Raw genomic sequence first — 14,665 nt, 5'->3', positions numbered from 1 at the left:
TATTAAACCCCTGCTTAATGGCAGCTGGCAGTATAGATGTCTTGTTTCAGGTTTAAAGAATGCCAAATGATAAGAATATGTGGAAATGTCTTGTGTAAAGCGAAATATCTATGTGATGAGCAATATCTGTATGTTAAATGGAATTTCCATGCAGCGGGGTTTCCCAGCAGTATAGATTCCATTGCCCAGGATATGTGACAGATTAAGACAGAAGTCACATATTAAACTGTCCAAGATGGGGCTTGTGGAGGGGGATCTGGCTGGATATGGCTTTGCTTCCTTCAAACAAAGGGCATCTAGCTTCAGCAGTGTTATATAGTAAACCGGTTTTACGATTGACAGGCGCCTGACAATGAAAGCAGCATATACTTGGCTGATATATCTAGAACAGTATGGTTTATACAATCAAAAACATAAAGAATGATTTTCAAGAGGACAGAACATATGACACAAGTATCAATAATGAACATGTTGTGCAATAGGGAGCGAGGATATGGCCAGTGCTTAGTAAAAGCCATCTGAACTACATTTAAAACTGGTTTACGACCATGCCCTAGAGAATATTATGAGATGGCTATTACTCTGCATTTCCTTCCAAAACTAATTCAATGCAAATGGCAGCTGGCACATTCTAGATCCATGTGTTGATATATTTAAAAACCTTCTCTAATTTGTGTCTTCTGTAATCTAGTTTATTTCTGTTGTGGAAACTCCTGCAGGGAGAATTGTTTCAAATAATAAAAACAAACACTAAAGGTTTGATATACTGTATATCAGGCTAGCTGTACAAAACTGAATGTGGGTGATCATAGTGAGGAGTAATAAAATAGATAATGTTATATTTTTCATAAGAATAGGTTAAAAGCTGAACTCCTCCCACAGAGCCTATATTCTACGCAGGTATTATAGTATGTAAAGCACATATACAATAACATGTTTCACCTAGACTAAAGGTCCTCTTACACGGTCCGATATGGGCCGTTAAAACGAGTGCCTATCAACGAGGCGGCTCACTGATCGGCACTCGTTTGTTCCTTTCAAAAGGAGCAATGATCAGTAATGTATGGGGACGAGTGATCATTACATTTCTATCATGTCGGCGGCACATCTCCCTGTTTACACAGAGAGATGTGCTGATGACAACGATAATATGTTTTGCTTTATAAACTATACTATCAGCCGATGTACGAGCGTTTGCTTGTTCATCGGCTGATCGTTGCCCTGTTTACACAGAGTAATGATCGGGAACGAGTCTTCATATGATTGCTGTTTTTTAATCCCATTCAAGTGGTTAACATTGAAAAAGCAGCAATGATAGTCGTCAGGGCCCCCTCAGTCACCCAGTGGTGCCGGAAGTCTGACCCCACTGATCTGATATTGATAACATATCCTTAAAAAAAACAACAATATAAAGATGTCTGGCAGCTACTTGTCTCTGTCAATCTATACAAATTACATGCCCTCTTGGTTGGGTTGAAAGGGCATGTCAAAAAGGAAAGTTGTAGAACATACTTATGTTATTTTTATAGCCTGTTCAATATAATCCCTCTTGATCGCAAGCTTATTTCAAACACAATTTGTTTATAGCTTTTTTATATGCAAGTGGTTGAGTTTTCCAAACTCATTGCCACCAGGGTGGCAAGAAAATGTAAGGAGTAAGGACCTCTCTAGTTTCAAATAGTACAAATATTTACTACGACAAGACCATAAAATAGGAGGCCTTGTGCCTCAACCATTCAACTTGAACTCAACATATTCACATTATTCAATGGCCATGTAACCATTGTAGGTAACAAGGAGTGGAGCCGTTACATAGTAACCTTAGTTTTCTACAATGTAATTTAATGAATAGCTCAAAGCAATATCAGTGCAGAAAAGCTATGATTGGCCTTGGGCAGGAAAATGTGAATATACTAGATGTTGAGAAATTATAAGAAGTGGAGGCATCTGCTTTTACATTTTCAGTTCCTGCCACAAGATAATGTAAATGTATGATTTACAAAATTTTATATACTTTATTCATAGAATAAAATGTAGCCACATTTTATGAGTTCTTTCCTATTCAAAATCTTTTGTGGACAGTGTAAATGACAGGCAGTGATCAGCACAATAGGTGGTGCTTCAACCATATGTTTCTGTCCTTAATATATTCTGAATTTACCAACACATCATTTTTATTTGCAGTAAACATTCAGAAGCTTCACACATTGGACTTGAAGTGACAAGGAAGGTGCTACAAAAATAAGGAAAGTGGCATCATTGAGATGGCATAACTTGGAAATTGGCAAAATAGGGAGAAAACGGTCATCTACTACATAGTAGATGAAGTGTGAATGTAGTGTAAGGTTTGCTGCATTTCCAAAGTCTGGTTACATCTGGTATTTGTGTGCAGTCCTTAGACTTTGAACAAATTTGTGTCTATTGACAATCATGATAAGGGTCCTATTACACAGACCAATATGGGCCGTAAAAATGAGCGCCGATCGACGAGACAGCTCATTGATCGGCGCTTGTTTGCTCCTTTCACAAGGAGAAATGATCGGCTATGTATGGGGACGAGCGGTCGTTACTAGGATCGTTCGTCCCCATACATTTCCAATATTTCAGCAGCACATCTCCCTGTTTACATAGGGAGATCTGCAGCCAACTAGCGACCATTTTATTGGCCGCGTAAACAAGCAGATCAGCCGATGAAATAGCTTTTCCTCATTCGTTGGATGATCATTGCCTTGTTTATACAGGGCAATGATCGGGAATTATGTGAACGCTTGTTTGCCCGATCATTGGCCTGTGTAATAGGTTGGTATAACAGATACCAAGTGTTAATACTGATCACATTTAAATCTATAGTAGCAACACAATTGTTTCCAAATCTAGTGCCTGTGTTGATAGTTCTTATTAATCAGCCTGTACCATGTACAGTAAATGGTAGTCGAACAATAATTTCCTATGTGGGAAATGCAAGCTATCATAGGAATTGTAGCGTGGCATGCTGACAAGAGAATATTGGCCTCTGTCTATGGCCATGAATATTATGGTGAGTAATGGTTCTGTGCAAAGTAATAACCAAAGTCTCTGTTCTATAAGGGCTCGTTCACACGTAACGGAATTGCCATGTTTTTTTCCGGCCGGAATCTCGTTCGGAAAAAAACCAGCAGAATACAGTAGCAGCATAGTGGATGAGATTTAACAAATATCATCCACCTGCTGTGTAACATTTCTGAGCCAAAATTGACCTGCAGCATGTCAATTCCTGCTACGGAAAGTGGGCAGAATTGCTGCGTTTTTCAGAGGATATGTCTCCATCTCCTATCATTGGGAAAAATGCAGCCATTTTGGCACCATTTTCTGCCCTAAAAAACGCAGGAAATGGTGCATTTTTGCCGTAGCGGAAAGCCTTTGACTTTCAACGGAATTGCTGCAGAAATTTTCTGCAGCAATTCCGTTGTGTGTGAACAAGCCCTAATACTCCAAAATGTATAAAAACATATGTATTATGTGGCATTGGGCTTACTCCTCTCTACTGTTTCCATAACTCCATACTACAAAGCACAAGAATGGAATACAGTTTTTTTTCTACTGTCTGCACCTTAATTCTGCATGCCATTGTTTCATAATATATGATCATATCGATCTACTTTGATCTTATATATTTGTAAAAATTTGTTTTTTAGTTCTGACTTTTGCAGCCTAGGGATTCTGTACTTTTTGCATGTTGTCATTTACACTACAATATGTTCTATGATGTTCTTCAAGCTGAGATCTCAGGGACCATGGCTGTATAGATATGCTGTGAATATGCACAAGATACATCCATAGACTGACTTTTAGATCTCAGCTTGACAATAGCAATGGGACATACTGTAGTGTAAATCACAAAGTACCACAACTTTTTATGGTGGAGCTCACCAAGGCTTCCATAAGTTAATCAATTAGACAGATGGAGCAAAATGTATTACAGTAAATGAAACTCCTCAGCAATAAGGTACACAGAGCAGAGGGAACCCCATAGAAAAAATAAAAATGGGGTCCCCTACTTTTGCTGGTTCATGCTTTCAATGTGGAAGTAGAGTATGTTCAGAGTATGTGATACATGAGGATTTTGTCGCAGATTTCATTCTTTGCAGATTTCTTCAGCTGCATGTGACTATGGTCTTATAAATCCCCATTTCCTTTGTATTGAACTGTGATCTGTTGTGGATTTTTAGTGTGCGAAATCTGCACTGAAAATCTGTAACAAATCTGCAGTGTTTGAAGAAACCCGTACCTACTAGCCATTTACTTTTCACTTGTTTGCCAACATTTCTAGGATTGTAGAGCCCATGGGAAGCGGGATATAGCTAGACCAAGTGGGCAGCTAAGCTATCTCATAGGCCCCATAGCAGTTGTATGTACGTCTTTGCTCTGAAACATAACTTCCATTCTCATTTTAAGTTTTGTTTTTTTTACATGAGAATATAAGCAATATGCCAAGGTAATATAGAGTAAATGAAAGATCAGGGTTACACACAGTTTGATATTATTGGATTAGTAATCATGGTGCAGATTGTGGATCATGTGCACTTTGCACATTGTCTTCTAAGAACATATAATTTAAAACATAATGCTAATAATAACAAAATATATAAAAAGTAAAAAAATCATACAAAAACTTACAAGGATATCCAAACTCCTTCTGTGTTTTCCGCTCATTGGTTCGGGGTGAAAGAGGGAAAATCGGCCCTTCACAGAAGAAAAAAAAACAAAAAAAAAAAACAGACAAAGGAAACAAAATCATGAATGAAATAAAAAGTGCAAAATAACTCAAATAATAATAATAATAATAATAATAATAAAATAAAAAAAAGTGGAATTAAAGGCAAATAAATATGGAGACTAGAGTTAGCATGTGCCTCTCTGTTTTAAAATGTTCATTGTTCACATACAGTCCCAAGAAACAACTTTTTATTCAAAGCTACTATAAGACAAGTTTAATTTGAAATGTAAAATATGTTTTTCATTGAGTTTGGACTTTAATGGGACCATTTATAAGAATTTATTTAGATATCAAAGTCATATGGGAAAATGCCTTTGATTTATATTTGCCATTCTCAAATGCGTTTTCTCTCTTTTTTTTTTTTACTGTATCTGTATGGAAAGTCTGTTTTAAGGATTTATAGGAACATGTTAACTCTTTAGATGCTAATACTAATAAATAAAATCTGCATAAAATCATGGGAACATTACCAAAAAAATTTAAACCAGCAAAGGAGATAAAAAAAAACAAAACAAAGTACAGTCTCTCAATCAGTAGAGATTGTGCTTAATGAATGTGTGAAAGGTACATGAGAAAATGATTTGTCTTTCAGTTGCGTTTTTGGGGATGCGAGGTACAAATATCCAGTGAATGTGTTGGATGGATCCCTGTAATATAACTAGTATAATATGAAGACCTTGCACTGGCATCGTGGCAATACCCTGGTGGTAAAGTGACCCATCAGAAAACTGCATTCATCTTCTAAACTGCACTGATAAAAACTTAGAACATGGATTCTGAGTGGTTGATATGTGAATGACTCTTATTTTCCCCGGATAGCTTGATACATGAGGCTAAAAATGTTCAACCCTGCAAAGGTTGGTGCCTTGTTATTTCATGAATTAAATTAAAGGAGATATCCAGTTTTCACAACCCCTTTTCATTATTAGGATGTCCCAATGATTGTGGTACATGAAGATGTATGGGATAGAATGTATTACAAGGACAATTTGGAATCAACCGGTCATCATCGAAAGGAAAGCTTCTACTTTTTTTGGTGGCTCTCCACTCTTACAAACAGATTTGTTCCCAAACAGGGAAATCCCCTCTATTACATTTCTATGCCCTAGCGTAGATAGAAGATAGTCCGTGAATAATATATATATATTTTTTTTTAAGGAGGTTCCTTAATATTGCAAATATGTTCTTATTCATTCAACTTTTTTTTTTTATTTAATAGAGGGATTTTTAATTTTAATCTTCATTTTTTTTTACTATACTGTACTGGCATATATCTATATATTAGTACATTAGTTTGCGTACTAATAGTAAACAAGCGGTTGTTAGGGCATACCTAAGTGTGACCCAACAATAGGAAATATGGTCAGACAGCCCTGGCATCCTCCTATGGACCCTGGGCTGTCTGTCCACATAAGGTATGGGCCTTGATCACGTCAAAGGGATCCCCCCTCACTCTTTCCTTTTGAATGCAGCGGTCAGTGTTGATTGCGGCATTCAAAGGGTTAATGGCGGAGATCAGAGGTGTATTACAGCCGTTGCCCCTCTCCTGATCGAACAGTGCATTAGAAGAGAGAAGGAAGCGAGATGTATTCATAGAACAATAAATTCTTATTGCACATTCAAATGTCCAACGCTCACAAAACCTACTGAAACTATTTTAAGTGATTGTAGCCGCCAAGGTTCAGACACTTAAGTGCACAAATTTTGATCTCAGGGTGCAATTTAAATCAATTTTAGAGTTTTGACATGATATTTCATGCACAGAAATGCTTCTTATTACTTGATAATCGCAGCAGATCTATTTGCTCATCTCAGCTTAAGGCTAGCCATGATTATACTGTTATTAAATGTGTCAGTATCTTTGCTGCGGCTGTAAAAATATATGTTTAATCATCAAAGCACTACATAGTGTGTGCTGTGCACATCCATAATTAATGCACACATAATAATTATATGATAATTACGACAGGGAAGTGCCTTAATCATATACATGAGTAGAAGGGTTAGTATCGTCTCTCAGTTACGATATTGAGATTCATGACCATTCCTTTGTGCACCTTTTATCAAATTCATGAACAAGTATGGACAAGGATGTCACTTAGTCGCTAAACCAGCAGTAAAGCTAATTGACTGGTGCTAATTATATAAAAATGTAGCAGCTGCTGTTCCTGTGATAACGAAGTTAGGGAGAATGTTGTCACATTGCACTCAGCAATAGGTAATGGGGTCCATCAAATGCATAATAGTCATTAAGACCTCGTACTATATCCCTACAGGTACCGAAAGTATAAAAATATGTTTCGTTATCGTGCTGGTTTATTGGCCTCATGGGTTATCTAAAGAATTGACTAAGTAAGTGTAAAGCCTTGAGTTGTCTAACTGTACAAACTCTGTCTTATCTTTTCCAGGAGAATCTGGGAAGCTGGTTAGTAACCAATGTGACCTCCAGAGGCATAACTAGAAGATCCTGGGCCCAATGCGAAATCTGTAACAGGGCTCTCTAACTATCAAGCGTCATTAATAGCATTGGTCACTTCATTTGGAGCAGAGACCTTTTGTCCCGCCTACAGCGATCGAGTGGGACCCCTGCACCCCTTATAGTTACGCCGCTAGCAACCCCCGACACAGTTCTCAGATGGGTTGTCACCTAGATTTCCTGACTTCTGAATGGTGTAGTGTTGTAGTTAAAATGCAGGGGACACAAAGTTATGCACTTTAAGAGACTGCAAGCACTTTACTCCATGCTTTACCCCATGGCTCTGTATACAACATTGTCTCCTCCTCAACTTTGTTTATTCCTTTACTTGACTTCTAATCATCGGAATACATTTGTAATAGCCAATAAAACTTTTTAAGAAAGGGATAACACTAGAAAGTTGCTGGATAGAAAATATTTGCCAACATTTAAAAAGATGAAAGTGTAAAGATTTATTGGATTTACTGATGAATTTTTTTAATTTTAAGATGAAATCTTTTCAAGTCTCTTACACACGAACCTTTTATGACTGATTTTTGTACTAAATCTCTATTGGGCACCCAAAGGTACATGGGTCTTTACATTACCTCCTTATGCCTTTGATTTAATCACAAAATATTTGTGGCATACTCCATTGTTTGCTGTATTACGAGGAGACTAGGGGAGAAAATCTCCAATTTACTGCACCCAACAGAGCATTGTATGGCGGCATGGAAAATCCCTCTCATGTGCATGAGGCTTAAAGTATACAATTATTCATTATTGTAATGATCATTATTATTCCATTGTTACTACCACTACTACTACTACTACTACTACTACTACTACTACTACTACTACTACTACTACTACTACTACTACCACCACTACCACCACTACTACTACTACTACTACTATTACTACTACTACTACTACTACTACTACTACTACTACTACTACTACTACTGCTACTACCACTACTACTACTACTACTACTACTACTACTACTACTACTACTACTACTACTACTACTACTACTACTACTACTACTACTACTACTATTACTACTACTACTACTACTACTACTACTACTACTACTGCTACTACCACTACTACTACTACTACTACTACTACTACTACTACCACCACTACTACCACTACTACTACTACTACTACTGCTACTACCACTACTACCACTACCACTACCACTACTACCACTACTACTACTACTACTACTACTACCACTACTACCACCACTACTACTACTACTACTACCACTACTACTACTACTACTACTACTACTACCACTATTACTACTACTACTACTACTACTACCACTACTACTACTACTACTACTACCACTACTACCACTACTACTACTACTACTACTACTACTACCACCACTATTACTACTACTACTACTACTACTACTACAGCTACTACTACTACTACTACTACTACTACTACTACTACTACTACTACTACTACTACTACCACTACTATTACTATTACTACTACTACCACTACTACTACTACTACTACTACTACTACTAATACTACTATTGTTATTATAAGTAATAATATTACATCTTTTCCAGGATTGTCAAAGCTTTATCTATACTGCCTGTCATTTTGTTTGTGATCCTATTAACTGTATCATCTATTATCACAAGATACATAAAGTAAATCTATAAAAGTGTTCCAACTATGCCAGTGAATTAGCCATAAATGCCATAGTATATACCATTATCATTATTTAAACCTCACAACCTTACTAACAGTCCACACTAAGGAATTGTTTAATTACATAGAATATATAGCTTGTCAAATTACTAACAAGCTTTTATAGAAAATGCCATGTGCACTTAATTTGCAATAGTTTATCAAATGCAAATTTTAAAATTGAAATAACAGATGTTAGTCGAGAATGACTAACAATCCCTCTTATATTCCGTTTGATCAGTTCGGTCTTTATCACAAAGAATTTTACATGTTCAAACTTCACACATAAGCTGCTCTTACCATTACGTTTTGGTATAAAAAATGTACACTTTGCATCCAAATTTAAGGAATTACTTGACAACTGATGTTTGGAACATCTGTTATTTCAATTTTAACATTTGCATTTGATAAACTATTGCAAATTAAGTGCACATGGCATTTGCTATAAAAGCTTGTTAGTAATTTGACAAGCTATATATTCTATGTAATTAAACAATTCCTTAGTGTGGATTGTTTTTAGGCTGGGTTCACACGTGGCGGAATTTCACTTGAATTCCGCTGCGGACACTCCGCAGCGTTAATCCGCAGCGGAGCCGTTTCTCCATTGACTTCCACTTCTATTTAGAAGTGTTCGTTTAGACGATGCGTAAAATTCCGCTGCGGAGCATAGGCTGTGGAGCGGAATTTGGTGTCCGCAGCATGCTCTGTCTGTTGCGGACCAGTGGCGGACTGGTTGCGGACTCATGGCGGAATTTCTCCATTGACTTCAATGGAGATTCTAAATTCCGCAATGAAGTCCGCAGCTGTCATGCACATGTTATGTGTGCTGCGGATGTGTCTTGCTTTTTTGACATGACATTTCTTCATTCTGGCTGGACCTATGTATTTCTAGGTCTACAGCCAGACTGAGGAAGTCAATGGGGCTCCCGTAATTACGGGAGCGTTGCTAGGCGACGTCAGTAAATAGTCACTGTCCAGGGTGCTGAAAGAGTTAAGCGATCGGCAGTAACTGTTTCTGCACCCTGGACAGTGACTACCGATCCCAATATACAGCAACCTGTCAAAAAAATAGAAGTTCATACTTACCGAGAACTCCCTGCTTCTGTCTCCAGTCCGGCTTCCCAGGATGACGTTTCAGTGTAAGTGACGGCTGCAGCCAATCACAGGCTGCAGCGGTCACATGGACTGCCGCGTCATCCAGGGAGGTCGGGCTGGATGCCGAAAGAGGAACGCGTCACCAAGACAACGGCCGGTAAGTATGAAATTCTTTTACTTTCACTAGGGAAAGTGCTGTCCCTTCTCTCTATCCTGCACTGATAGAGAGAAGGGAAGCACTTTTCCCGCAGTCCGCAGCAGCTAGTCCGCATAAATTTACTGCACATTTTGGGCAGATCCGCCGCAGAATCTGCAACGCAGATTCTGTGCGGCATTGATGCGGACAGTTGCGGAGGAAAACCGCGACGTGGGGGCATGCCCTTAGGCAGTCAATGACTCAGTCAGTCAGTCTCAGCTCATAAGTGAATTATAGTATATATCTGCGATTTGGGGAATATATATATATTCATGGTCAGACCGGCCCACCAGAGAGCCAGAGGATCCTCCGATGAGCCCAGGCTCTGACGCAGGGAAGGGCCTTAACCCCTTCCCGCCGCAGCCCTTTTTCAGATTTTCATTTTAGTTTTTTCCTCCCCACCTTCCAAAAGCCAACTTCTTTATTTTTCCGTCTATATAGTTCTATCAGGGTTTGATTTTTGCGGGACGAGTTGTATTTTTTCGTAGCACCATTTATTGTGCCATATAATGTACTAGGAAACGGGAAGAAAATTATTTGTGGGGTAGAAAATGAAAAAAAACAGCGATTTCTCCATTGTTTTTTGCGCGTCGTTTTTACGGAATTTACTGTGCAATTAAAACATGTTCAATTTATTCTTTAGGTCAATACCATTACGGCGATACCAAATATATATAGGTTTTTCTATATTTTACTACTTTTACAAATAAAAACGTAAGTGTAAAAAAGAAAATGTATTTTGTGTCGCCAAATTCCGAGAGCCATAACTTTCTTATATTTCTGTCGATTAAGTGGTATGAGGGCTTATTTTTTGCGGGATAAGCTGTAGTTTTTAATAATACCATTTTAGTGTACATGCAACATTTTAATCACTTTTTATTTAATTTTTTGTGGGCGATTAGGTGACCAAAAAAGAGATTCTGGCGTTTACAAATTTTTTTTTCACCATGTGGGTTAAATAATGATATATTGTAATAGTTCAGACTTTTACGGACACGGCGATACTAATTCTGTTTATTAATTTTTTTTACTATGCTCTAGGGGGAAAATGGGAAAAGGTTTTTTTTTCGAACTTTTAATTAAAATAATTTTTTTTTTTACATAAATTTTTTTTTATTGAACTTATTTTTACTTTTTTTATTAGTCCCCATAGGGGACTTCAACCAGCGATTGTTAGATCACTTGCACGATATACTGCAATACTATTGTATTGCAGTATATCGTGATTCTGACAGGCATCTATTAAGCCCTGCCGGAGGCAGGGCTTAATAGGCGCACAAAGATGGCGGACCTGGGGGCCTTCATTACGCCCCCAGGCAGCCATAGCAACCATCGCCCCCCCGCGATTGCATTGCGGGGGGCTCGATGAGCTGTTAGAGGGGGTCATCCCCCTCTTTCTAACGATTTAAATGCTGCTGTCGGTATTGACCGCAGCATTTAACGAGTTAAACGAGCAGTGACGCTCATTACTCTGAAGTGTCGGCTGTACCATGGTGGTACAGCCGACACCGGCATCGTATGGAGTGGGTTCACTCCGTGAGCCCGTTCCATACTTTCCCTACCAGACTTTGGCATATGGATACCTCAAATGTCGGGAAGGGGTTAAAGGTCCAGCAGAAGACAACTCCATTTGGAGATCTTTGTAGCCAGTCAATTGCCACTAGCGTCTATTTCTTATGGAATGGTTCGCAAGTTACCTATTAGACCTTATTGATGATATGTCCTGTATGTACAATGATAACAAGGACTGTGATGAAATTAAAAGTGGACATGTTTTATATAGATGGATGGTGGGCCCTCAGAATCATATCCTCTGGTGGGCCCAAGGAACCCCAGTTCAACGGTATATATATATATATATTTATATATACACACACACACACACACACACACACACACACAATACTCAGCCATTAGCAGTAACCCATTTAAGTCCTTGCATTTATGACTCTGATTCTGATTTCCTACACATTCCATAGGTGCTCGATTTGATTGAGATCTGAGGAATTTTTAGGCCAAGTCAACACCTTGAACTCTCTGCCATGTTTTGTAGTGTGGCCAGATACATCATAGTGCTGAAAGAGGCCACTAACATTAGGCAATACCATTGCCATAAAGGGGTGTGTTTGTACTGCGACAATGTGTAGGTAGGTGGTGTGTGTCAAAGTAACATCCACATGAATGCCAGGACCCAAGGATTCCCAGCATCCACATGATGTAAAAGAACTAGAGCAGGCCACCTTCTTCCATTGCTCCATGGTCCAGTTCTGTCACTCACGTGCCCATTGTAGGCTCTGTCAGTGGCGGACAGGGGTCAGCGTTTTTGAAATGCTCTGACTCAGATGTCCAGCCATCACAATTTGGCCCTTGTCAAAGTCATTCATGACCCTTATGCTTGCTAATTTTTCCTGCTTTTAACACATCAAGATCTGACTGTTCACTTGCTGCCTAATAGATCTCTCTCCTTGACAGTTGACATTGAAATTTACGTTATCTGTCAGTTGTTTTAATGTCATGGCTGAACAGTGTATTTCACAGTATCTATGAGGTACAAATGTTGTCCTCCAAATAGTTAATTTTCCTCTGTAATTTACTCCCACTTTCCTCTTTATTTTCTTCCTTTGAAATTGGTTTTGGATCTATTCACATGTCTCATGGAGTCCAGTGTCACATTTCTCGCTTGCTTTCTATATTGAGGAGTCAGTTGTTCCACAGTCATATACAATTACCTGATTTACGGACTTGCATATACAGAGTTGACATATGTTCCTTTGCCTAAGCTTTTAATTGATTAGGGGATAAAATGACTATTAATCATTTGTTATTGAGCTACTGAACATAAGTTTTAATGGGCTGCCATAACTCAGAAAAGTACTGCAATTATCATTAAGCCGTAAGTGAGAGGGAAGGAGGAAATACAGCTATAAGCATCTAGAATAAAATTCTACAGAAAATACAGCTATAGAATAGATTCCTATGAAAATAGCGCCTACCAATAATATCTAAATTGTATCTCCTAACAAATGCACAATGTTACTGGAGAGAAGACTATTCCTGTATGGGCATTTATATATATATGTTATGTGAGCCCTTCAAAAAAAACCTCAGTCTTGCCTTGGAGTGTTCGGTGTTTCCACCACCCATTACAGCAACTTTGGTCCCCCATTATGGTAGTGGGATAATGAGTGTGTCACAGAGTTTTTTTCTTCACAATGTTATGCCCAGCGCTAAGTATCTAAGAAATACCCTCTTCTGGATTCTGTAACTCTTATAAACCTTTCAATATAGTCATATATTAAAATGACTGTCTGGCTCCTAAATAAAAAGTGGATTGAGATGTAATGCTGGCTACAACTACGATGCTGCATCCTATTACTAGCTTTATTAGATCAGTGAGTGTGATAATTACTGGAGAAAACAACAATAAAACACAAATAATTTCAGAGAATAATTGGAATGTGATCAAGGAAAATGAGGACGATAATGGAGAATACTACTGGCTTGTTTATGAGCCACTGGTATATTTTATAATAGAAATGTGAATTAAGAACAACAAGTCAATATAATCAAAACTGTCAACCTCCCCAGGGCAGCAGTAAACGGGCCAAGATTGCAGGGAACCCCAGAGCATTCACTGAGGAATTCTGGAGTTAGTTCCAAACTCTCTGAATTTATAGTTCCAAATCCATTCCCTGCATGACTGCAGCGCACAACTGGCCAAGGATTGTAAAATAGGATGAGTGCCGCCCAAGCCTATTTGTGATGTGGCAGCAGGCAGAAAACTAAATCAATGTAAACTGCAAATTCATCTTACATGCAGAAATTCAAGATACATCACATTTCTGTCCAGGATAAACCTGACAAACAATTTCGGGGAGCCATGTAAAGGTTTCTGACAAGCACTGGGGTTTAAATTGCTCCAGAGGGCAAATGAAACGCCATATATCTGGTATAAATTCTTATGCTCTGGGTAATATTGTTTTAAAGAGAACCTTTAGATTACAGAATGTGTATGAAGCCCTAATAATAATTAGTTAACCCAGTAAACTGACAATTAGGGGGATCTGAAGAAATGAACGCCACTCTATAGTTTGGGCTCCTCCAATTTCCTAGGAATCAGGTCTGCAGGGAAGTGTTTGACATGTCCACTTACAGCTCTGCTTAAATGGATAAGATCCGTCATATATATAGCAAACGATTTTCTATCTCCATTATTGGGGCTGTTTTGTGGATGTGTCCTGTTCCAGTTATAGGTTTTCTTTAAGAAATGTAAAAATGCATTTTTAACTTTGAATTGCACTTTTTCTTGTTTTCTCATCATTAAAAGACACATAACAGTATTCTGTAATCACCATTACTGAGAAAAAGAAGTTACTCCATACGCTATAATGCATGTCACCAGAGCGCAAGCTCAGAACTGTCAGAAAAATCTGCCCTAATA

General features: G+C 38.2%; 1 protein-coding gene across 2 annotated transcripts in view; it reads right to left on the bottom strand.

Moving 5' to 3' along the window:
* UNC5C (unc-5 netrin receptor C) overlaps positions 1 to 14,665 on the bottom strand; it is a 323,806-nt gene that overhangs the window by 45,717 nt on the left and 263,424 nt on the right. The window contains exon 9 of one of the 2 annotated variants that reach the window (XM_075860650.1): positions 4,657 to 4,722. The exons of the other annotated variant lie outside the window; for it this stretch is intronic. Within the exon in view, the coding sequence (XP_075716765.1) occupies positions 4,657 to 4,722 (66 nt within the window). The remainder of the gene's footprint in view (positions 1 to 4,656; positions 4,723 to 14,665) is intronic. 2 annotated transcript variants of the gene reach the window in all.

Source organism: Rhinoderma darwinii, chromosome 1 (assembly GCF_050947455.1).
Source record: "Rhinoderma darwinii isolate aRhiDar2 chromosome 1, aRhiDar2.hap1, whole genome shotgun sequence".
NCBI lineage: Eukaryota > Metazoa > Chordata > Amphibia > Anura > Rhinodermatidae > Rhinoderma > Rhinoderma darwinii.
This window is presented reverse-complemented; position numbering and strand designations above follow the sequence as displayed.